The sequence below is a fragment of the Archocentrus centrarchus genome, chromosome 11, assembly GCF_007364275.1.
Source record: "Archocentrus centrarchus isolate MPI-CPG fArcCen1 chromosome 11, fArcCen1, whole genome shotgun sequence".
Lineage (NCBI taxonomy): Eukaryota > Metazoa > Chordata > Actinopteri > Cichliformes > Cichlidae > Archocentrus > Archocentrus centrarchus.
The window spans coordinates 14,145,731-14,172,460 of record NC_044356.1 but is presented as its reverse complement, the minus strand read 5'-3'; the positions used below and the strand labels follow the sequence as shown (position 1 = coordinate 14,172,460).

Sequence of the window (26,730 nt, the reverse complement as noted above, 5' to 3'; positions counted from 1 at the left end):
AATCTACAAAAGATGAACAATATTGGAAAATCATGTCCTTAAGAAATGGGGAAAATCCAGCAAAGACCTGACACAGGACCTGAGCGATTCATCTGGCCCTTCAGTTTGAGCCATTTACTGTTCACTGAATGACCGTCAAAAATGGTCTCAGTGGAAGGGCGGCTGTCAAGAAGCCATTCTTAAGGACAAGAAACAGGGAGAAAAGGCTGAGGTATGCCAAATTACACAAGAACAGGACTGTTCATTTTTGTCTGTGTTACTTTAAATCTTTTTTATTATAATATTGGTTAGGATAATTTATCAGAGGCAACATTTAAGAAATTAGCAATTGGTATAGCAAAAAACAAAACAAAACAAAAACAAAAACAAAAAACTTGTGAAAGTTTTACTTAGTTGCTTTTATTTTTATTTCAGTTAACTAATATATATATTTTACACATAGTTAGTTTTAGTTTAGTTCTAGTTAATTATAATAACCTATAATAACATCATATAACTACAGGAAGTCCGTTTAACGTGTCTCTCTTACGTGGTCATTACGGTAATCCTCACAGGCGGAAATCAGCTCTGGCCCCGCCCTCACGGCACAAAGCTAACTCAAAGCTGAACAGCATAATTTAGCGCATGATGCCCATAAACAAGAAGGGCAGTATCAGCTCGGTTGCTGATATTTTGTTTAATAGACGAATATTTTGAAGCTGTAGTATTGGATAGACTGTAAACACCGATAGGCAGCATGGCAGAGTCCTCGCCATTATCTGGAGTCAATGTTGTTTTGGTCATGGCCTATGGGAGCTTGGTGAGTAAGTTACAGTAACGCTCGTACCTCGTACGTGATCGTGCGGCTGTCATGAGTTTTAACTCTTTTTCCCCGCCACGTTTGGTTTTGTGTTCAGGTGTTTGTGCTGCTGTTTATCTTCGTCAAAAGGCAAATCATGCGCTTTGCAATGAGATCCCGCCGGGGCCCACATGTGCCTATTGGCCACAATGCACCAAAGGTGAGTTGGATCTTTTCTGTTTTTAAAGCTAGGCTGTGCTTTAAGATTAATGCTGAAGTAACTCATAAGTTGTGCATTTTCTTCATGAATGAATTTACAGGGTTTGAGGGAGGAGATTGAGTCCAGATTGTCCAAGGTCCATGAGATACGTTATGAACCTCGTCTCCTGTCAGAAGAAGACGACAGGCTGAAGCGGGGATCACAAATTAGTCAGTCAGCTTTTTTTTTTTTAACTCTTTTCTTTTTTCTTTTTAAAAAAACGAATGTTAAGCAAATATTGTCCGTTTTCTGAAACATAACAGTAAGACATCTTGTGTTTGAAAGGTTGCTACAACTACCTGTACAGAATGAAAGCTCTGGATGCCATCCGTGACTCAGGTGAGCGATAATATTTGTTGCTTAAATTTACTCATTCTGACAGTGGATGCGGCAGCATTCTCATTAACTTATCAGTATATTAAATTCACCCACGCTATCTCCCCTGCTGTGGAAATAGTTTGTCAAGTAGCATAATAAAAGTGTAAATATAAATAAAAACACCATACAATGATCTGCAGATCATGTGAACCACATATTTAGCACAAAAGCAAAAGTTAAAAAGTATTTTGAAAATATATGCTCATTGTGGACATGTATGAGGACAGCGAAACAGTGGTGAGGTGTGCAGTAGGAGTAGAAAGTGGGTTCAAGGTGGGGGTGGGATTACATCAGGGGTCAGCTCTGACCCCCTTTTTGTTTGCAGTGATGGACAGGTTGATAAGATGAGATGACGCAGGAGTCTGCGTGGACTATGATGTTTGTAGAGGATGGACGCAGAAGAGCGCCTGGAGAGTTGGAGGTATGCTCTGAAGAGAAGAGGAATGAAAGTCAATAGAAGCAAGATGGAATCCACATGTTTGAATGAGAGGGAGACAGGTGTAACAGTGAAGCTGCAAGGAGCAGATGCAGTGAAGGTAGTCACTCTTTTACTGCAGAGCCATGCTGTTAGAGTATGTGCAAAAGATGATTTGTGTTCCAGAGTTGTTGCTGTGCCACCTGACAGCCTGACTTCTCTGATTCCTTTAACATTGTCGACACTAGAACAATAGATGATATAATCCCCAAATTATTTGCAATAGTATATTGAGAAACATCCTGAGATTGTTGAACTGCTAACCATTTGACCTGTTGCCAGTTTAGCTGTGATACGTGCACCAAGTAGTTTTAAGCGTTACGCAACTTTTTCCGTAATTTTGTCCAAACCTTTTTGAGACACAATTTTCACGTTGAAGTTAAATATGGGGTTCAAGTGATTTGCAGATCATTGCATTGTGTTTTCATTTACATTTACCGCTGTGTCCCAGGTTTTTTGCTGTAAGAATCATTTTTAATTCTGTTCTTCTCATGTTTTTCTGTCCCCTTTAAAGCACCAAAACCTAATCTTTTCTGACCTTCACCTTTTCTTCCTCCCTCTTGTTATCACAGGAATTCCTTTGCAGGAGATAAGTGGCAACCCCAGTGCATTTACTGGACGCAGCTTCAGGAACTGGCTGGTTGAGCTGCGCAACTCCCACTCTCTGATAAAGAGCAGCCGCAGTGCACTCATTGACCGTTTGCTTGAAGGCTACGACAGCGCTCGCCATGGAACTGGGGTGCATAAATGTTTTTGTTTTTTTGGGGGGGTCAGATTTAATAAAAGACAGAACATAATGGGTTTAATTCTTTCATCTGCTGATTTGGCTTTAAATATTTTTTTTTCAGGTGTTTGGGGAAGCTGAGTTTCTTGAATATCAGCAAGCTCTCAACGAATTGGCTGACGTGTAAGTGTCACTGTGCTTCTCCACACTTGAAACTGATAGTCATATTGCTGTTCTAACAAGTGACCCAGTCTGTATTGTCAATGCATGAACACAGCATACGTTTTATAGAGGCTCTGCAGTAACTTTGAAATAATTTGTTTCAGTACAAATATCCACGTAATAACTTTAATAGTACTTTTTCATTCTAAATGCCGTCCATGTGTAGTAATCCCTCTTTTTTTCTTGCTTCCCCCTCCTTCACCTCCCCCAGTGTGAAGGCCTATTCCAGCACCACCAGCCTCGACCAGCATCACCAATCCGCAGCCAAGGACCTGACAGGCTCTCCTGTCCGCAGCACTCCCTCCACCATCCAGGTCACCTACCTGCCTTCCACTGGCCAGCGCAGCAAGAGGCCCAAACACTTTCTGGAGCTCAAAAGTTTCAAAGACAACTACAACACACTGGAGAGCACGCTGTGATACGCTGACTGTCAGAATGTGGTTTTGTGGTGTGTGATCAGTCTGCTGGGAAGCAATAAGCTGTAACAGACTAATGAGTTGGTTTCAAAAATGAGCTTTAAACCATCAAATCACAAAAAGACTTACAGCAAGCTCAGATAGGACAGTGTCTGAGAGCATTGCCATCCTCCATTATTTGTGATGTAGAAAATGATATAACTGTTAAAGTCTTGCTGTCCCAGCATTTTTTTTTCTTTTACTGTGTGTTGGTTTGTTGTAAATTGTGTGCAGAGGAAAACAATTGTTGCCAGCCTGGCGCAGATTTCATTTCATTTTTGTAAAAGGAGGAAGTCACCAGAATTAATTTTTTTCTTGCAAGTTGAAATTGTAAATACAAATGTTTGATTAATGTACAAATGTAAGATATTTATATTAACTTATTTAATTCATGTGTTTATGTATATGGTTATAGTTTTTTGTGGTTTAAGGGAACTTTCCCCCCCTCTTCTTCATAGTCAGTGTCCCAAGATTTCCACTAGGTGGCGGTGTGAGGCCATGGAGGAGGGATGTAGCGACGCACGATAAAAGCATTGCAAAACAAATGAATTGGATAAACCAGTTCTTTTATTACATTTAAATAAAATTGGATGAAATTTACAGCAAAATGACACAGACTGAATTTCAAGGTATCTACACTGTTCACAGTATAAGGTTACTTACTAAAAATATGCATTCTGGACTGCAACAAAGTATTTTATAGAAAGAAGCAGCCAAGTCAATGCGAAGAATGCGCAATTATGTAAATAAGCAAGTTGATCAGTTAAATGAGCATTATTATGTATAACCTTTTAGCACAAGACATGATTGGCCTGTACAATAAGCACATTGAGGCAGTACGTGGCAGTCTTTCCCAGCATAGCTCAAACAAGTTATATCAAAACAGCACTATGTCTTAGTATCATTGACCCACTCTGTCAAAAAAAAAAAAATTTTAGTTAAGCATAAATCATATTTTATTATTGACATCATAACTGCACGCTTGCTATTGGCAATGTGGTGCAAAGCACTGAGGAATTTGACCTCTGAACCCTGAGGGACTGTGGTCAGGAAGAAGAGCTGAAAACACTAAAAACATTGCGATTATTTGTGCATTTGACCTAAACTAGCAACAGCTTTTAACTGACTTGCCTTTTAGTTTGACCTGCTGAAACAGCTTATTCAGATTCTGCATGGATCCCTGTTAAGATTTGGCTTGAGGAAACCTAAAGGAAGTATAAAGAACAGCCCCAGACGTAACAACGAGGTATCGACACAGTGTGCGTGAGGCCTGTTAAAACAGCCAGCAACAAATGCTGCAAAACTACATTTTACATACTAGTAGGAGGTTAAATATATAAATATGTACACAGTATTTAACTTCAGGAAATCCTTTGGTTGTTGCTCCAATCACGATTTGATCTCAATGACTTTGATGAATGGGAGGGCTTTGCTGCTCTGAGTCGTCGGTGTCAGCGGTTTGCTGCACAGAGGTGAGGAAGAAAAAGGGCAGTGTTAAGAGGTTGTTTTAGATATTTGACTCTAGCATGACTAATAGACAGCCGCCCAGAAAGGACAGAAAGGGGTGGAAATTAGGAAGTGATGGCTAACCTATAAACAACCTCTGGCTTGTTCTCAGTAGATGGGGGTGGAGGCTCCTGGCCTGCCAGAAAGTACTCCATGTGGTCATGCATTTCTTTGTTCTGCAAACAGGAAGAGGTTTAAAGAGATTAAACTGCATTCTTTTGGCTTCTTTTTCTAGGCAAAACACACAGGTACAATTTTGACTCAGGTACAGTTTTATATTTTCCTGCTGTCAGCAAAGCCTCCGAAAAGAACAAAACCTGATGGTCTGTTTGTGGCTCTCTGGCCAATACGATTATTGATTCTAATTAAGTTGTAAATCTTTAAATAGAGAGGCTTCAGAAAAAGAAAGAAAATACAAATAAATCAACAGCAAGTAATAAGTTTATTTGCATTTTTTTTTAAATTCCTCACCTCTGCTTCTAGGAAAGCCACCTTCTCCTCCAGATCCCTGATGGCTCGATCTCTCTCCTGGAGGACCGTCCGGGAGTTTTGCAGCTGTGTTACAGATGAAACAAGCAAACAAACAAACAAACAATGAGAAATGCTCAGGAGAAAAACAAGATGCTTGTTATTTGAGACAGTTGCAGCATCACTTATTCATGCCACCGGTTCTGTTTCACCACACACTTCCGTTTGGCTTCTTTCTACTTCATGTGTCCGCCTCCTCAAACATTTTCTCATTAGTGGCTTCCTGTGTGTTTGTGAGCACTAGAGAGCTCATTTTCCTTCCTTGAGTTTATCTGTGTGCACCATGCACCGCTAGACAACACACTTGTGTGCATGAATACCTGTTCGATCATGTGGCGGACCTTCCTCTGCTGACTCATTAACATGTCATCAAGATGATGAATCTTTTCCTTCAGGACAGCCACCTCCTTCTCGAGCTCTGCACACCTGGAAGCAGATACATGAGAAAGCTTATATAATGTAAGTACTGGAGTAAAATGTTATTTTTCTTGTACTGAAGGACATAAAAGTGAAATTCTTCATTCTTTGATTTATTAGAAACTTCTTCTGATATGAGTTTGTGTAAAGTCTTGCCTCTGCTCCTTCTCTCCTTTCTCTCTATCTGCTTTAAGCTGCAGCAGCTCGGCCTCCCCTGCAGCCATCTTGTCTTTGAGATTGCCGTTCTCAATCTCCATGTTTCCTAGCAGCCTCTGCAGCTCCTCCACCTGCTGACCTCTTTCTTTCGACTGCTTCTCAGCCTTCTGCAGCCGCTCTGTCTGCTCAGCCAGATGGGCCTGATACTCCGTTGACTCTGCCTGCAAGGGGAATCAAAAAGTGAGACTTACTTTCTGGTGTGCCATGACATAAAGTAGAGATAGATACATTAATAAAGAATAGTTTAAGTTTATTATAACCCGAGTCTGGTTTTCATTGATTTGATAAGGTGGATTCATTGCCACAGTTAGCATCCCTGAGATGTTGATAAAAAACTATAAATTCATTAAGGCTTCCCGGTAAATGGTGCCACATGTCCTCCTATTTCATTGGAACCACTAACAGAATAAAAAGACGACACATGACCTTCTATGGTAAAGTGTTTGTCTGTGGGCAGTGGCCCTACATGTCCTGACAGACGAATGCACTGCGGTGCAAAGATCCAAACAAGGGTAGATAACACTGGTAGATAATGAGGAGGCATAGAGGAGTAAGAGAGCGGGTGAGTCATAGCTGCTGTGGACAGGAAATGGACAGGAAGCCGTTTCATGTTACTCATCTCCTGATACGCACCTGCATTCTGTCTATCTCCTCCTGATGCCGCTTCTCCATCTCCTTCAGCTGAGCATACAGGCGTCTGGTCACGTCTCTGAGTCTCGCGCTCTCCTCCTGATTATCCCCAACCTGAGAGTGCAGACAGACAGAAAGTGACATGCTCAATTAGGCTTAATCTTACAAGCTACTTTATCCAGAGGGCACAAAAGAGGCTGCTGACAGGCCATTTGCTTTGTGTTATAAGGTTGCATGGTCTAGCCTGAGGTAACAAAAACATCTAGACAAGGAGCTGTTAAACTCTGAGATAATCTTTTTATCTCAGGGCTGTTATTTAGGCAGACAGAATGATTTACTCTACTAGAAAAATGGTCCACTTAATGCACTTTCCAACATGACATAACCACTTACAGGAGAGGGAAGTGTAAATTAAACCCTACCTTACCTATATACCACACATATAGGTTACTGGGTTTGGTTAGCACACAAAGAAACACACACAAACTATCTCCCAGCTCTAACACTGCTTCCCTGGTAGATAATGGTGTTGAATTACAGTAGTTGTTATGATGCCGTGAGTCGAGAATAATGCATGGGAAATTCAATATTGTGTGTGTGTGTGTGTGTGTGTGTGTGTGTGGTAAGCTTTGTTATGAGCTCATGAGAGCCTGGCAACAATTTTTTTTTTTTTGCAAAAGCAGGCAGTTGGCTGGTTTGAATGAATGAGGAACTGCTGGAGGGCCAGACACTTTTTTCCATTACGAATGGTATGGCTGTCATTTGAATAAAGTTTTGAATGCATTCAAATTAGCTGCGGCTGAAACTGACTGATTCCATTTCCTGTGGTTCATTCATATTAAACTGCTGAATAATCAAACAATGAAAGCCACGCAGGCACCCTTCAGAAGACGTCAGATAAGGCTGAAAACAACGGTGAGCTTACATGAGCATCGGTGTGGACGCTGTTGGCATTGATGACAGTCGGTTTCCTCCCGGGTGCATTGACTCTGAAGCCATTGGCTGGATGCTGAATGGAAAAAAAAGGAACAACTGATAAGTGGAATTAGTGCAGAGAAAGCTGCATGCACATTTGGACAGTTAAGGTCTACTATTACTATTGTGACACACTGTGTTCATGTTTAGCCCAAGAAGCAGGAGCACTAAGGCATTACATAACTTGGCAGGTCTAGTTTAAGAGAGGATGACCAACACAGTGATCAGGAAACAACCTGTGAATTACTAAAAAAACTGTAGTTCCTGGAGTGACTGCACTCAAAAGCCAGTCAGTTCCTACAGTCCCATGTTAAAAATATTACAGTACAAATAAACAGGTTTACTCACTTACTTAAATTCCATTAAATTAAAGTTCTGCATTAATAGAGGTATGTTTTTTAACAGACATGCGGGTGTAGCTAGCAGCCAACTCAAGTCACTGAACTGAACGTGTTTACCATGCTGGTGTTGGCATGTCTTGGAATATTTTTTAATACACAACATGACAAATGATAAGGCTGTCCACAGAAGTCTCTGCTCAGTGATTTTTCAGTTGGAGAAATTTGATTTTAATTAGATGCTACTAACAGTTTTAAGGGCAAAGCTCATAAAACCCTTTTTCATTTTTAGTTTTTATTCCTATAGTTGTCCAAATGTTTTTTATTGTCTTTTTGTATCAGTTGTTTTATTTCATTCAGTCCCATTTAATTGGAAGACATTTTCTTCATTTGCGTGAAGAAAATGTCTTCACTGTCTGATCAGAGAAGGAAATTTGCCTTATATACAGTACATATATACACAACTTCTAAAAATACACTTAATTCGGGATGCAGTCGAGTAACTAAATATACTATTATTTAACGATTTACCAGTCACATTTTTCCAATAATCAAATAACCTTTTGATCCTAAAAATTAAGTTATTAAGCTCACAGCTCTTCCAAATTGCTTCACCAAAGATCATCTGTTAAACTGTTTCTGAAGCAGAGGGTGTGTACCTTGTTGGTGCTGCTGTTCTGCCTGGCTGCCATCTGCTCTCTCAGAGTCTTCAGACAGTACCTCACCTAGGAACGAAAGCACATCAGGCATTAAAAAGATGTGTACCATGCAGCAAACACAGCTATGTCCCTTCACATATCTGTTATGCTAAAAGAAACACGCTCCGGTTTCCTCCACTAGCAGTTCAGCTTTGATTTGTCCACACACTCACCTCCTGAATCTGTGACACCTCGTCCGTCAGCATCCTGATGTTTTCTTCCGGTGGGCGGCGTTCAAGGTAAACCTGGATAACACACAGTTTGTAAGATGATAGATGTGACTGTAGTCCAGTTAAGACTGAAATGTGTAGTGTTGCTCACACTGTATCAACAAACATGACAGCAAAACAAGCTCACATACCTTGATGACTTCAACTTCTGTGCGAGGTTCTTCTTCCTGCTCCTCAGGTTTCTGTGGCAGCACGACTGCTATGCTGCTCTCCTACATTCAGTACAGAACAAATAAATAAACCAAGCTCCCGGTTCAGCATTTCTTTCTTTCTCTCAGTAAACAAACTTTGTACCTTACTGTTATGGCGTTCTGAGGCGTAGCCTGACTGATCCTGATGTTGCAGGGTGAGTCTAAGCTGCTTGCAACGGTCCTGAAATGAAAGATGAGATAAGAGGAACTGCTAAATGGAGAGCACTGATGATTGCTTGAAAAATAAAACTATGAAAAAAAGGAGAAGGGCTCAAAATGAAAATCACAAGTGAAAGAAGGTGGAGCTAAGAGAGCAAAAGAGAGAGAAAGAAAAGTTTTTTTTTTCTGTAAAACTTCCCCATTATGGAGGTTTCCCCTTTGATGCCACACAGTTAGACTGTGAAGCCTAGCAACATGCAATGAGAACACATTTCCACTCTGTCCTTGTGGCCACAAGTCTGGTGATTATGACTCTGCCCACTGGAGAAAATGAAACCAGGCCTGTCCAGTCAGGGACAAAAATATAAAAACTCGAAATATCCGTGACTGCTTAGTCACTCCAGCCTCAACAGTGTTGCCTTGGCAACAAAAGCAGAAAATATGGAGATTATTTGTCATGCATGCGTTTACAAATTTAGATTTATATACAACACACAGTCCTGTAGTCCTGGAGATTCAGTCAACGCTATTGTATTGTATTCTTTTTTATTTTGTAGATATCTTTCTGCATACTTCATTTTTAAGGGGTACCCCCCCCCCCCCCCCAACCCTACCTTTGACCGCATTTGCTCTGCTTTTCCTTTAGAGACAAATCTCACATAGCAAACAAATACTTGCTGTAAAAACATGCACTGGGAACACCCATTTAAGTGCAAAGAAAACAAAGCATTTGGTTCTTTGACAGACAAAATCCACTGCAGTACGCGGATAACAGTTTAACTGCTGTTGAGTCAGAAACACTTCATTTTTATCTTATCTCCAAATCCACTTTGTGTGGAGTGTATAGCTTGTGTATAGCTTGCTTTCAGGGTGTCTCCACCCTACAGTATATGAACATATAGACTGCTTAGTGTGTTAAGCCTTTGTGTAGACTGGGTTCCTATGAAAACACTTTGTGCCTCGTGGCTCTGCTGTGCACGCTATCATCCGTGGCCTTAATCAAACTTTGTGTGGGTGATGACTTCAGAGGAAATTAGATAGCTTCAAAAATGACATGTAGTTCAATAGCCCAAAGCATAAATAAACAAAACAAAATGTTCTTGCAATATAATTGTCTTCTTTCTTGTCTTTAATTTTTAGTCATACCTTTTTCTTTTGGTTTATAAACTTAGTTTGAAATCCTAGTTCCAGCCTCCTGTATTCTGTCAGAAAGGCATTTTTACTCATTTCACAAGCATTTGGGATTCTTGTGTTTTACATAAAATGCAAAGAGAGAGAAAAGAGAGGCAGATGTTTGGCTGTGCAAAAGAATTTCATAACTCTCCACCTGCATCACACACTCTGTTTGCTCTATAATATTCCGTTTATTAGTATCACCCAGTTTCATCAGTGGCACCCAGTATGCTCCTGAAACATTTTGCCATACAGTACAGTAATGTTACTCACACATTGTTCCAGCTTACACACCTTTAATTGCTTTTCCAGTGAGAATGACACCTGAGAGGCGCTGACACATACATACCACAGTCTGTCGTCAGCTTCAAGTCAACAATAATTTTGATGGTATGCACGCGGACAGACGTATTTGAGACATCAGATACGATCTAAACCCAAACAAGCTCAGAGTCTAAACTTTGATCAAAGTACTTTTGATCAAGAAAACAATCAAACAGAAAGAGGAAAGTATCCCATGATGAGATATTTTGCTATTGTTCCTTACAGACTTTGTTCCACATGTGAAGACTAGCAACATCATTTGCCAAACTTTGAAAATGCTCCTCCTTTCCTGTGAAATACCATTAACTGTATCAAGCTTCCCAGTAATTCTGTGGCAACGCAGTCAGGGGTATGCCCACTGAGGCATGAGCAACAAGAAGCCCTTTTGATTAACACAACTTGATAATTAGTGGCTGCACATCATGATCGTCACCGACACAAAATGAAACTGTGTGTCAACAAGTGGGAACACATTCAGGATGTTACAGTGTTTCAGTGCATGTGTGAACACGCCCTGTCACGCAACGCGCAAAATGTGGGGAGCACATTTGATACTGACGTAAGCGAGCAGCTCTCTGTTTGCAATTCAAACAAATGGCTTAGCTTGTACAGCAGCTCTGAGAGAGTTGTTGTGTCACCTGAAAACCATCAGCGGGGAGGTGGTGAGAAGCAAGCCAACTCTGAAACTTTGATCTGAGGGAGGGACTCCTCAAGGGCTTCGCTCTCACAGAGACGCAGACAGGCTCATGGTGCAGGCGCGCCCTGGGCGGTGTTGGCAGTGTACCTGAACGCAGTGTTTCACATCTCGCCACACACCATTCTTCTGCTGACAGTAATAGTCGTAATGAATCACAAGTCAGAGCTCACAAAATAACTGCATACAATGGAGGATCCAGGTGCAAGAGAGGTCAATATTACAGCTGCATGAAAACAGTCCCAGCAACTTACTTGCATAACTGATTAACCAACTCTCCCACAAAAAGTGCTTATTATGCATTATTATAAAGCAGATAGCCTTTACCTGTGATCATGTGCCAAGGTGAAATAAAAATCACAAAATTGGTGAATGCTTTTGCCATCCCGGCCTGCTCAAATTACATTACGTGCATGTATGGACAAAACAGAACTGACTTACTGTAAGGGCATAGATCCCCTGAAAATCTAATTTACATATATTCCTCTAGCTTGTTATTTAATTATTCTAAGCTGTATTATGCTTTGAAAGAATCACCTGTAGAAATATCTGCCTTAGTTTGAATATAATGAAACCAGGTGTCACTTTCCTCGTGGTGTGCAAAGTTCCAGGAAAAAAGAAAGAAAGAAAACTCAGCAGGAAAGTCTCTTTCCAGAAATCATCCCAATACTAAAAAAAGAAAAAAAACACACAAGTCTTATTGCAAGCCGTTCCTTGTAAAAACATCAGTCTCCATCTGCCAGTCAAATAAAGGGTGTGCATTTTGTTAACATTGTAGCTTAGCTCAGTCGGGATACCATCATTATTATAGATCCTGCCACTAGCACGAGGCTCCTGTTACAGATGGATTTTATCTACCAGTCCTTCTCTGCAGAGTGATACAGTTGCCAGGTGTAGTCTGGCAGAAAGAGTCTCAGTAATTCAAAATCCTTGGATGATGATATATATTTTCTAAGTTAGCAGGTTATACAGTTGTACAGTATATCACCACAGCTGCATACTTCCACTATCTCTCTGCCGCATGGTAATGCATGCACTCACACTTTTCCAATGAACATAATAAAACCCACCCTTTCATCCGTGCATCTACAGCGCAGATAATAATTTGCTTCCACTCTTGAGACAAAGAGGCAGGTACTTGTGAGAACTGCTCCTCTAGGCTTGTCTGTGCAGCTCAGGGAACGCTTCCATAAAAACCTAACCTCGTATAACCTCAAAGCATAGAGAACACAGTGGCTTCAAAGTTAAGTGGTATTTCTTGCACAAAGGAGTGTTATCTTTACAGATATACCGGTTTCATGAGGCAGCAAACCTCAAACTTAATCTATTGAAAATAGTCTAACTGATAATATCAGTACCACTAAGGGATGAGCTTTTCTATTAGTGCTGATTGATTCTTCCTTAAAGGCATGAAACAAAGCACCACTGAATAAGTGTAAAACAAATCATCAGGACTGCTGTTTTCTTTTCAGTACTACATGAATTGCAACTCATGGTGTGCTCTTCTACATGCTTTTTGATATCAGATTGATCATGAAACTGTAAAATCTAACATAAAATAATGCCTATATATAATTTATTGGCACTTATTATAACCATGTTTTTTCATCAGGTAATCAGTGATTTATGAAATATCGCATGTGTCCAATCAAAACAAATTACCACATTTGATGAGTAAGCGTCTCAGGCAAGTGATCAGTACACTATATTTAAAGGAGAACTATTATTATTAGCACAATGGGTTAACTTTAGTAATATTTATTTACCAGTTTATTTACAAACCTCCATGTTGTGCTCTTTGTAAATACAATGGTATAACCAAATGGTGTGATTGTCAGGGTAAAATGAAAAGATGCAAATGAAGTGCTGAGATAAATCTTCTGGTAAAAAATCTGCAACTGGGGGCACATATTCAGTGTACGTCAACTGTGTAGCTGAGCAGCCGCAGTGAGGCCAAAGGGAGAATCTGTTTTCTGTCTCTACTGTCCTGCTTTCATCATAACAGACAATGTAGCAGGAGTGCAGAGTAGTGCCAAAGTTACTGTACAAATTTCCACTTGTCTGTACCTCCTTCAGTGGATGTAATGCGGCAGCAACTTCCTAAAACTGATAGATGTATAGTTAAATAATGACTTAGTACAAAAGAATGAGTCATACCACAAAGAACAGAGAGCAGAGCAGAAATAAGCAGAGTCATTATCTCTGATGCTGAGATGATCAAGTTAAAAATTAAACAGCATTGCAGATCACATCATCTTTACTGGATGAGACTCCCAGGAGACATGAAAACAGCTGGTTATAAATCTGTCCGGCCTGACTCATGGGTACTGATTAGTAGGTGGCATCACAGCTTTGCCTCAGAGTCTGGGTTACCAGAGTGTCCTGATATCACCAGTGAACTCATTCAATCAATACAAGAGCATCCCACCATTGCGGCCACAAACGCCTCTCCGACTGCTGTGCACTGATCTGGAGAGATGATGTCATAGTGAAAATAAAGGCTCAAGCACTCAGAGATTATTGTAGCAAGCGGAGAACTGGGAAAAAGAAAAATGAACCAGACTGAGCAGTAACGCACAGCAGGACCCCCGAGTTCACAGCCAAGCGTGAAATCTATCCATCTCTACCGCTAGTCAAAACAAATGTGTTTCATTACCAAGAAACAAGTCTAAACAGCGTATGAATGGAGAAGTCATTATCTGCTTAAAACAACTTTTTGTTATCCACAAAACCTACCTGACCAGATGCGCACTCCGCACACATTATTAGGTATTCATATAGACTCCTCTCATGTGAATAATGCCAACAGAATTTTTCACTAATACAATGAAAGCTGAATCATTTTTTTCATGACACTGAAAGGCAACTGACAAATAGGAGGTGGCACCGGAAACATTTACAATTACTTTTATGTAACAAACTCATGACTGCTGTTAGCATACAGGAGGTGAAACGAAATGTGACAGAATCACATAAATTCAGATTGAATAATATAACTCTGATGTTTGCTTGCTGTATAAATAATGCTGATAAAACAAAGGGCAATGTTCATTTAAGGAATTCCCCTGCAGAGATCATGTATCGACTGGTTTACTAGGAAGACAAAACCAAATGAATCATATACCAACCACCGCGCTGTACCTCATGATGCAACAAAACAATTACAACCACAAGAACTATCACACATTTTACATTCATAACAATCACCATACCAGTCCTTCACTTTATCTCACAAAGAATCACTCTGATAGCTACCTGGGCAGAGAAAGTTGTCTGGGACTCTTCCCGGGGATGATCAGGCAGCTGTGAACCAGACTGTCTCTGTCTTTATGACTAAGTACTTGGGAAGCCACGGTTGTCTTGCCTTACATGGCTGGGTGAGGCTGCATCTGCTGCCCAACCCCTTTTTTTTTCCCCCTCCAGACTGCTCTCCAGTCGGAGAGCTACAGTGAGGGTGCCAATTCAAGAAGGCACATAGTTCAGAGCCTCCCCTGCAGGACTGCAATGTTAAATACACCATGGAAAAAACTGGAGGGAGCATTTCCACTGATTACATTATACAAAAACTTTGTGACTCTAAACTAACATTGGAATGGTCATTAGTTAGCTCCAGTCTAAGCATAAGAAGCTCCTGAACTTTTGCTTTACACATCCTATTTGATAAATATGAGAAAAAAAAATGGTGCACTAATTCACAATTCCTGCAAATATTCCCTTACACATACATTTTAGAGAGAAATTTACTTACATTCATCACGGGCATGAATGTTATTGTAATTTGGGGCTTTTAATGATTTCTTTGCACTTTTCTTTTTCCAGGGTGGAATGATTATATGGCATACATCTTCATTGACTTTAAATGGTCAGGGTGACAGTTTGGGTCTTCTTCCAGACCTTGGCAGAGTGGTGACACATCAGAATAACTTATACTTAAGTGCATTTATTTGAAGCGATGATCAGAAATGGCTCCAAGAGACCTTCCGGACTTGTGTAACTTCTCCTTCTTAGATCTTCACTGAGTTCCTTGGACTTTCCCATTGTTCCGAGTATTGGCCAATCCAGTGAGTGCTGTCAAATAGATCCTCTTAATGCTGGCAAAGAGAAACTACCAGTTGCAATCACGAATGAGAAGTTAATAGGCCTTGGTCTTGTCAAGTTAAAATACATTGTAGAACCTGCAGCACCAGTTATTAAAAGATTTAAGCGAGTGCATGTTTTGAGCCTGTATGTGTACTTTTGACCCTGTGTGGATTAGAGAACATCCAAAATTAATTCAATTTGAGCACCCAGTTCTTGTTTTTAAAAGTCATTAAAGATGTATGCCGTACAATCATTCCACCCTGGAAGAAGAATAGTTCAAAGAAATTGTTAAAAATATGGCATTCATCTGCATGATGTAAACTTCTGACCACAGCTGTATATGTTATTACCATCTTGCTGCAAACATGTAGTAAGAAGCTAAAGACGATAAAAATTGATAAAATAGTGGAATGACCTTGTTTATCTGTGACATGGTGACAATGGTAGGTTGCAGCACACTGAGGAATGCGTGGTGTGAGTTATGTAACAGAGATTAATGAAGTGCTTTTATATAACAGGTTACCAGCATGTTGAGTGTGTGCAGGGTAAACAAAACTGTGCAAACAAAAGTCAAATGCTGCACAGACCAAAATGTTCCTGTTAGTGTGTGTTTATCCAGTTGTTTAGTACGCACATCTCTTAAATGATCTTAAACCTGATAGTCCGTTACACAACATGTGTTCCGTGGCCATTTTAAGTGTATAATGAGGTTGCAGTGAATGATTAGTTTTACTTGCAATCAAGAAATCATTTGTTAAGGGAACATCTAATAAGGACTTAAACTATATTGATAACTCCAATGAACTGATTTGAGTAATTTTTAAAAATTCTTAAATATGTTTATTGTATGGTTTCTTTGTTAATTTTTGATAGTTTGCTATATAGTACACTATCAAAAACTAGTAAACTACTGGTTGGCCAGTACAAAGTCATTAGACTTAGTATTATTGGGCTTTGGAAAATTGTGCTAAGTATTTTTTTTTTTATCAGTTTTTGACAGTTATTTTTCAAGCAGTTAATCAATTAAGAGAAATATATATATATATATATATATATATATATATATATATATATATATATATATATATATATATATATATATATATATATATATATATATATATATATATATATACATAAAATTTTAACTGCTAATTCACTGTATTCTATCTAGCACTAAAGGTTATATTTGTGTTTTTATTGTGGCTATCAGTGATGGTATGTGCTGAATATCCTGTTATTTCTCAGGCAACTTACTGTATTTACAGTATATTTGTACCTGCTTATTTTGTTGACATGTGAGTAGTGCAAACATGCCATTTAAATGTGTTTATAATACACACAAAAGGCTTACTCTCTCATGCAGTGTGTAAGTGCATTGGTGAGCTGAGAAAAACCACATTGCAATCCAACTAAGCTATTTTAATAACACCCTTACCTGGACCATGCTTGTTCTTCCCATCATATTCTCACACCATGATAGACGACACATTATCTTAAAAGTTGCTTGTCAAGACAATACAAGAACAAACTCTGAGATGTATTTAAGTGGATTGAAACTGATTCTCTGAGTAAACCAAGTGGAAAAAAGAGGGGTTTGCAGAAGTCTGTTTACAGTGAAACAAAAACAGGACTCAATGAAAAAACATATTCTCTCTGCCTGAAAAATAACATATCCAAAGGGATACTCAATATATGATAATAAACAGCCTTATTATCAGTATATTCTGATGCCACTAAACCTGTTCTAAAAATTCAAAATCTATCAGATTTAGATGCAAAAGAAGCATATCAGTGCTACACTGGATTTTTTGGGCTAAGAAAGAATTTTATTATGTCAAAAATTCTAATATCAGTACAGTGGTGGATGTTCTTTGTGTAAAGCCATGTGAAAAAAGGTTTTCACAGGACTCTAAGCATAGCCTTACTTCTTCCATAGGTATTAAGAGGGTAGGTAGCAGCCAGGTGCTGCTTGTCAAATGCGCTTGATTAACTGATAGTCAGCGAGTGTGAGCACCTCTATAAAAGCAGAGGTTTTGGTTTTGCAGGTCTGGAGCTTTCAGGAGTGTGTTAACGCAGCGCCAAGAGGGAAAGACACGAGCAATGATTTTAGAGAAGCAATTGTTGCTGTTCATCAATCTGGGAATTGTTATGAGACCATTTCCAAAACAATCTGAAGTTCTACAGTTAGAACAAAACACTCCAGACAGCTGCCAACCTTCCTCAGGGTGGATGTCCCAGAAAATTAATTGCCAGGTCAGACTGTGCAATGCTCAGAGAAACTAACAAAAACTCAAGAGCTACAAATCACACTCTACAGGGCTCAGTTAGAATGTTAAAAGTTAAAGTTCATACTTCCTGTTGTATTTGATTGGAATGAAAACTTACAGGTTGTATGTTAGAAGAATAGGCAATCATGTAAAACCTGTGAAAAGTGCACCCTTACTGCTTCCATAGGAACTAAGAGGGTAAGTAGCAGCCAGGTGCTGCTAATTAAATGCACTTGATTAATTGATCATTAGCAAGATTGAGCACTTCTGTAAAAGCAGAGGTTTTGGCAGTATCCTGGTCTGACGCATTCAGACGTGTGTTATCACAATGCCACATTCATCCCAGGAGTGGATGTCCCAACACATTCTCCCCAAGATCAGACCGTGAAATGCTCCGAGAAACTGCAAAAACCCAAGAGTTTCACCTCTGACTCTACAGGCCTCAGTTAGCACGTTAAATATTAAAGTTCATGACAAAGCATGGCTTAGATTTGCAAAGCTGCATTTGAACAAACCACATGGCTTCTTTAACAATGTCCTTTGAACAGATGAGACCAAAGTGGAGATGTTTGGCCATAATGCACAGCACCATGTCTAGAGAAAACTAAACACAGCACATGAGCACAAACACCTCATATCAACTGTCGAGCACGGTGGTGAAGGGCTGATGATTTGGGCTTGTTTTGCAGTCACAGGATCTGGGCACCCTGCAATAATTGAATTGACCATGAACTCCTTTGTATACCAGAATATTCTAGAGTCAAAAATGAGGCCATTTGTTTGAAAGCTAAAGCTTGGCCCAAACTGGGCCAAGCAACAGGACAATGATCCCAACCACAGCAGCAAATATACTGTATATTATGTTCTGTATAAAAAAGTTTTCATATCAGATAAAGCAATATCCCTTTTATCTGTCAATATCAACTGATAATATTGGCCAGCCATTATATTGTTTGGGCTCTTTTTTGGCATCCTTTGAGAAAAGGCAGCGGATTGTGTTTTAATTACAGATATGGCCTGGTCCTGGGACAGGGACTGGCAGAAGGGAAAGGTCAAGAGACTGTCAAACAACAATAACCAGATATGTTTACAGGTACAGTCCGCATTTACTCTGCGTTATAGCCAGGAGCGACCTCACAGCAATCCACATCATTACCGTCCTGCAATGCGTGTGTTGTCACGACATGGCTTAAGATGTAATTGTGACAGCATCCTGTAACATTTAATCTTTCACTTGGCAGGTTCCCAATAAATTGTTGTCATTTTAATGCCTACAAGGAAACTTCTAAAAGACAGTTGGAAGGAAAACAAAAGCAGTTCGATTGCCAGTGACCATATTTCTACATAACTACCAAACCGACAAGTACCGGCACATTCTTAATAAGTTCTGCAACGCTCAGAGTTCTCTGTAAATTCTGCTTTCTAGAATGTCAGGTTACATGTTTTGTGTCACTCTTCTAGAATGGATTTAAATGTTACAATTACTTTAACTTTAAGCAGAAGAACCAACCCCAAAAAAAGAAGAAGAAAAAACATGGCCAGAGGCTGCATTTGTTCTCACTGACTTTTAATGATTTTGGAGCAGGGCGTTCACACTTCACTTGTTTGAGCACATCAGTTCATTCATAACAAGCTAAAATACACTATGAGGGCAATATTGGTGGATCTGGTGAAGTTATTAATAAACACAAGTTGAATGACTTTAAAGTCATGCAGCAAGCAGCGCTGCAATAGAGCAGCTGGAGTTGCTCGGGGTATTTGTTTTTGTCTAATATTGGCCACTGAAATCTCGGACCATTTGACACTACTTGAACTGCTGTAATTTTATTTCTTTCTCAGCAGTATTACTATACGTGAGAACAGAGGTGTAGTGGCTTTTTAAGTTGAAGATCCAGGTGCAGCATCAATGTTTTGGTTTGGATTGGCAAATAGGTGCTGTCAGATTCAGTTTTAAAACATGTACATGGTGTAATTAACATTATTAATGTGATTCAACAATAAAAAAATGCTTTTCTGTGTCTCTATATTTGCACCTAAGTCAAACACATGACAAGTTTAAATAAGGAGCGGACAATCAATTTTCCCAACACGAAAAACCTGGACTGCTGTGGAAGGCCGCACCAATAAGCTTAAAGAAAGATAAAATTAATATTGAGTAGAACTGAGTTCAGCATATTGGTGAGGTCCTCCGCAACAGTCCTAGTTTTGCATGTAACCCCCTGGGAAAATGTATTGCCCACCTCTGGTTTAGATTATTTAGTTTGATGGTAGTGTGAGGTATGAATTACAAATCTCTTAGGTCATGATAGCCTTATGACTTTGACACATTTAAAAATTAGTAAGAGCTTCAGACTGCCCTGATGAAGTGACTTTAGCATCTTTTGTCATTATTAGCAACTTTCAAAGAGAACGACAATAAAAGTTAACACAGCATCACCTATTTAGTCCCTCAGCACAGGTGATTTATTTATTTAAAAAGGATTTTTTAAAATAAATGAAACAGTACTAGTTTTATAATTAACAGTGTTGGCTGCCTAAGGCCGGAGTAGAAGCTTTTACTAATATTTTTTATTCAGTATTGCCTTAAAATTCATCAAATAATTTAAGATCAACAGCATTTTTTAAAGTAAACTATAGATAAATGGATCGTTTAGATCTACTCTATGATGCATCCAAATTTTAATAGTGAATTAAAATTTGTCATGATCATGTCATAACACTTATATTATTAGATTTCAGTCCACGCGCTCTAAGCCTCATTTTAAGTGAGACTGTTGGCTTTGCCATCATCATAAAGATATTTTATGTTGTGTTATGCAGAAGGCAACATGATGCAAAGATGGTGAACAAAGATACAGAATGTAGTTTGACGCACAAACGCTGTTTGACGACCTACATTTGTGCTTTAATGTCACATAATTTAAACTATTTCATATATACAGTAAAGTAAAGGTTTCGTTTTCATGGGGAATTGGAATAAGGTCATCCCACTAAGAAGTCGGGGTGATTAAGACATTAAAGATACTAGTTAGAACTTTTAAACTAGGGTCACACATCATCACTCACTTTAGTTTCGTCGTCCTCTTCTCCGTTTCCCACCGCGCGCGTCACGCCGCTGCTCATCTTCTCGTGGGGAAGTGACTACGAGACATAAAAATGAATGAAAAAACAGAACTGTCCAAAGTTTCTGGATAAGTACTGTCTTGTAGAGTCTCTTCTTCGCGAGTAACTGTCAAATACAGCAAACGCCCGAGGAAAGGCGGAGAGACCTGGACTCCGCTGCGCTGCTGCCTCCCTCTGCCGCCGCCGTCTGTCCAGGTATTCAAATAAAGCAAACCTGCAGGTCCGCCTCACGCCCGCACCTTATTTAAGCGGAAAGTAGTGAACTACAGTATATCCCGTATTTATCATTGCAGACATGCTTTCCAAGCATTTTTACTTTGGGTTTAAAGCTGTTCACTTACCTTACTTTTTCTTTCTATTAGAGAAATAGAAAGAATTATTAATCTCCTTTCCATAATAATAATAATGGTTGTGATGCTGAGTATAATTGTGATGTTGAATACCTTAATACTATTGCATCACTATTTTTTTTTTCATTTATTTTTTACAGACAACCCTATTTCTGAAACATTTCTCTAAGGTGAAGTGTTGCTAATGGAGGTATCTTATCTTAAAGTGGATTCTTTCTGAATAGCCCAGGCTGTTACTCATGCTGCAGATTGTAAACTCATACTCCATACTTTAATTCATTCATTTAAATATTCTTGTTTGGTAATGACTGCTTTGCTCCAGAGCACATGTTGTTAAAATAAACATTGTCTGACCTCTGAGAAGTTGATGGCACCTCCATCGGGCAGACATTTGGTGGCACTCCTCCTCAGCCATGGCAATCTGTATTCAGCCCCCTGCCTGATCTTCTTCCAGAAGGATCCCATATCCCACCTCTCTTCATCTGTCTTGTTTCTTGCGAGTCCCTGTGATATTTCCTAGCAACACAACAGTGCAGAGAGAGACTCTTTTCAAGAACTGGGATCTGCTGCTTCTGCACTGCAGCTAATTCTGTGCCAGACCTGCAAAGAGGATATAGTCCTATTTGATAACTGTCCTGTCCTGCAAGGAGCCACTTCTCCTTAGACCTGTGGCTGAACTCATTTAACTTTGATGGCAAAGAGTTTGAAATTTCTTTCTTTCTTTTCATTTATTTGACATCAGGACTGAAAAATCATCCCAGATAAGCCTCTTATTTACCATCTGACAATATGAGAATCTTTGTTAATAATGGATCAAATAGTACAAATGTTTTACACAACATGTAACAATCAGCAGTTATTCAATGACACTCTAATGTAGATGAGCATAAATTAATATACAGCTCCTGCCATATGACCTCATATCTGAAGCAAACACATGTTCTATTTTCCTGTTGTTACTTGCCCCTGGGAAGGTGTGGTATTGAGGACAATTAAATGACTTCATGTGATATACAGACTAAACTAGAGATTAAACCATATAATCCCACATTATGATTTTACTACAATGTCCTTCTGCTCTGGTTGTGTGACTTTGTTTCACATCCTGGTTTCAGACACCTAAATTATTTGTCATTCACGCCTGTTTGCTCCACGACACCAAAATAAAAGCAGTGACTTTGTCCACATGACTGAAATACAATGACTGCTGCTGTAAATATAGAATGGTGGCTTTGTGTGAGGAGCCTCTCAAAGTAAACAGACTTCTGGTGAGAATTTCAAAGACCGCTTCTTTAGAAAGGCTCAACCCACGTCAAACATGCTTTGGCTTACATACATAAATGGTTTTGCTGTTGTTTTGCAACCCCTTTTTTTCCCCCTTTTTGAGTGGTTTGAATATCATGGAAGTTGTGGTCATGTCATACAATAAGCAATCTCACTGCAAAATGCCTCTGGTTAGGAGCTTAGACAGAGGTGAATAATATATCCTCAGTCTTTAGCTTTAGGCTCACATGTAAATTTGGACTGCTTTGTACTTTACATGTTCTTCCTGGTACTATAAATTCCTTTGATGTTGTGCACTCAAATGAGGGGAAGCGCTGTTGCATATAATTACACGGCAGCCAGCGACCAGCGCTCACAAATGATGCCTCTAACTTTCTCACAACTCACTGATCTATTTTCATACCACTCCTATTTCAAGTGCTCCAAATTATATGATGTGCAGTTACATAATTTATTTACATTCAAACAAAAGCTCTATCATTAAGTGCATCCAGTCAGCTTCACTGGATCTAATTTGTAGTGCAATAAAAAAAAAACCTAAGCCTGTCTTTCTTCACTAAGGAGAGAGACGCAGAGGTTTTAAGAGGTGGAGTCACTGTAACAGCTTGGTGTCTTCGGTAATTACAGTAAACCACCTAAGGATTAGGTGAAGACTAAGAGTCTCCGAGAAGAAAACTTACCCAGAGCTACAAGAAACACACAGACCAGCTGTTCAGAAAAGAGAGAATATCAATTTGAAGGAATAAGATATTGAAATGTGACATTTTGTTTGATTATAATCACATCTTCACAATATTGTAATCCTTTTAAAATAATGGCCTAAGTAATTGTTTTAGCTTTTTTCAGAAAAGACAAAAAAACGGAACCAAATGTTGAAAATATGATGATTTAGGCAAAAATAAAACTCTTAAAAAAATGTCTCAGGCCATTATTTAGAGAGGGTGATGATATGTTTTGAATTCATCTTGATTCAGAAGATAATTTGAGTTTCTTCTTGTGACATAATCACCCCCTCAAGTTTACACAAGAACGTGAATGTTCTTTGCAGCTGACTGTTACACTTGACTTCTACACTCACTGGCCACTTCATTAAGCACACCTGTTAACCCAATCTAATCAGCCAATCACATGGCAGACATGGCCAAGGTGACCTGTTGAAGTTCAAACTGAGTATCAGAATGGCGAAGAAATGCGATCTGAGTGACTTTGAACTGGGAATGGTTGCTGGTGCCACATGGGCTGGCCTGAGTATTTCAGAAACTGCTGATCTACTGGAATTTTCCCACATAACCATCTGTAGGGTTTACAGTTTTTATTCTTCTAGATACTACTCAAAGTAATTTAAGGTAATAAACTTGTACTCAGGTTTACTACCCATAGCTCAGGTGATACTGAGGTGATAATGTAGTGGCCTAAGTTTGATTTTGCATTCTCTGTATCCTTGTAAAGGTGTGAAACTGCCTCAGCCTTACAGATATTTTAATCTGGGTTCTGATGTAAATGCAAAGTTGCAGAATAATGTTAGTCTATGTGCCTTTGAACCTCAAATATTCACAGTTATGTTCATATTTCCTTCACATCTGTGCTGGACTAAAGATTTTTGTTAAAACACGATTTGAAGGAACTTAATTTGATGGATATCTGGAGGGATATGAATCAGAAGGGTTTAAAATACTCCTGTTATTCAAATACACATAAATCATATTCATGTATCGATTACTTTTTAATTTCTGCCAATTTGAGACATAAAATAAAAGACTGTCAATAGGATAGCATCTTAATATCTGACCATGTGCCAAATTCATTAATATATGAAGACTCAAGACCAATTAGAGACCCTCCTAGGTGGAGATTTAAACAAAAAATGGCTCCTAGACTCAGAATTTATATCTTTCATAGATAATCAAATTAGCATCTTTTTTTGAAACCAATAGAGATGAAATATCACCCTCTTCAAGGTGGGAGGCCTTTAAGGCCTACATAAGAGGTCAGATTTACAAGTTATAAGGCAAAACAAACTTATCAAAAAACAAAAGATCAAACGCTATGCCCAAACATCCATCGAAAACTTTTGCTATTAAGAACACAGTATAACAAACTTTCTGCCTCTAGAGCAGCTTCATATCATTTGCGTCTTAAGTGGGCATTTTATGATCAAGGGAAAAAGCCCGGGAAACTATTAGCCTGGCACCTCCGACAACAACAAAACGAAAAAAATATTACCTCAGTCGAAAACAGTGAGGGACAGATTCTTACTGACCCTTTAGAAATTAATGAAACTTTCAAGGCCTTTTTTGAAAAATTATATAGCTCAGACATAATACATAAGGAACAAGAGCAAAACTTATTCTTAGATACCCTCCAAATGACCAATATTTCAGAATTAATGAGTGAAGATCTTGGTGCAGCCATAACTAAGGAGGAAATATCTACAGTAATTGATCACTTGAAAATGACTAAAGCCCCAGGCCCAGATGGACTACGATTTTAGCAATAGAACCATTTGCCATCGCGGTGCGGTCTCATAAAAATATAATTGTTTTGACAATAGGCCAACAGGAACACAGAATTGCTTTATTTGCTCATGACATCATTCTCTTTTTGGAAAAACTGGAAAATTCTATCCCAGCCTTGTTAGACCTAATAAACACGTTTGGAAGGATATCAGGATATAAATCAGGGTTCTTCAACTCCAGGCCTTGAGAGCCGGTGTCCTGCAGGTTTTAGATGTGTCTCTGATCCAACACATCTGAATCAAATGGCTGAATTACCTCCTCAGTGTGCAGTCAAGTTCTCCAGAGTCCTGCTAATGACTTCTATATTTGACTCAGGTGTGTTGAAGCAGAGACACATCTAAAACCTTCAGGACACCGGCTCTCAAGGCCTGGAGTTGAAGAACCCTGATATAAAGTAAATAAAGATAAATCCTCATTCTTCTGAGTTACTTAACTCAGAAGAAAGAAACGTGCCGGGAATCCTTTCCAATTCAAAAAGGTAGACTGTTTTACATGATAGGATACATGTTTTAGAGGATAGTACCATGTACAAATGACATTGTTGGGGTTAATTACAACCCCACGCTAGACTCAATTACTTCCTCTATAGATAGATGGAACTACATGCCCTTATCGCTTATAGCAAGAATTAATGTTCTTAAATTAAATATAATGCCCAAACTTTTGTATTTGTTTCAGAATATCAAACTGCCACCTCCTGCCAATCTACTGTATTTCCATCCCTAAAGAATACGGACCGTTTCTATTTCCAAGAGACCGAGGCTACGTTTATCAATTTTGTACCTTCCGTATGATAGAGGAGGCCTCAGGTGTCCCAATCCACTTTGGTACTACTGGGCAGCTCAATTGAGGACCATGATGTACTATTTTACAGATAAGTCCCTCCCACCTTGGATGAATATTGACCTATAGTCAGAAACATGATTTCAATTTGGTATCAGGTTAAGAAGTATTTAGGCAAATCCTCCTCTCTGTCATGTTACAGCCCGATATGGGGTAATCAATCTTTCCCTCCAGGCAGGGCAGACCCTGGTTTCAGGAAATGGGCTGAAAAAGGTCTAAAGACAATAGGAGATCTTATGGGATCAGAGGGTGGGTTTGTGATGTCATTTGAAGAGTTGACTGCCAGGTATGATATACCAAGTAAAGATTATCTTAAATATCTACAGGTGAGAAACTTTATCAGATCATCTCAAAATCAGTGCGTGTCAGTTCCCCCGCTGTCCACTTTGGAAATGGAAATGAAGAAAGACTGCTTTGGGAAAAGAATTATTTCCAAATTATACAACATGTTAGCAGAGGGATCCTCCGAGTCTTCTTCATGGAAACTTAAAGCTTGGAGGGAAGATTTACAGGAGAATTTATCCTCTGAGGACTGGGAAGAGGCATGCGCTGAAGCACAAACACCAACTACCAATACACACCTCAAAGTACTGCAATATAACTGGCTAATGAGGACATATGTGACACCAGAAAAGCTTAATAAATATAATGGTGCCATCTCAGACTGTCCAGAAAAATAATTACTGCCATGGATTTATGTTTAATACTTGCAAAAAGAGTCATAGCAGTCTCTCATGGAAGAGTACCAGTAAACCAAAATTCATTAACTGGATTAATGAAATCTCCACAACTTTACCCATGGAAAAGATTACTTACACTATAAAGGGGAAACTATCACTATTTCAAAACATTTGGGGTCCTTTTATGGAATATTTAGAGTGTGCGGATTTGACG

At 39.1% G+C, this 26,730-nt stretch overlaps 2 protein-coding genes across 2 annotated transcripts; one reads left to right on the top strand and one right to left on the bottom strand.

The window, feature by feature from the left end:
* Positions 1-566: 566 nt before the first annotated feature.
* Positions 567-3,940, top strand: LOC115787661 (uncharacterized protein C1orf43 homolog). The gene is made up of 7 exons (XM_030740432.1): positions 567-799; positions 897-998; positions 1,099-1,207; positions 1,323-1,376; positions 2,463-2,629; positions 2,739-2,797; positions 3,048-3,940. Exons 1-7 carry the CDS (start codon positions 737-739, stop codon positions 3,253-3,255), a joined length of 762 nt encoding a protein of 253 aa, XP_030596292.1. The 5' UTR covers positions 567-736; the 3' UTR covers positions 3,256-3,940.
* tuft1b (tuftelin 1b) lies at positions 3,841-21,748 on the bottom strand. Its single transcript, XM_030740411.1, has 13 exons — positions 21,548-21,748; positions 20,787-20,861; positions 9,124-9,201; positions 8,961-9,041; positions 8,773-8,844; positions 8,561-8,626; positions 7,514-7,597; positions 6,592-6,702; positions 5,899-6,119; positions 5,646-5,751; positions 5,269-5,352; positions 4,882-4,973; positions 3,841-4,753 (listed from the first exon to the last, which is right to left on the bottom strand). Exons 1-13 carry the CDS (start codon positions 21,656-21,658, stop codon positions 4,681-4,683), a joined length of 1,254 nt encoding a protein of 417 aa, XP_030596271.1. The 5' UTR covers positions 21,659-21,748; the 3' UTR covers positions 3,841-4,680.
* Between the last annotated feature and the right edge of the window lie 4,982 nt (positions 21,749-26,730).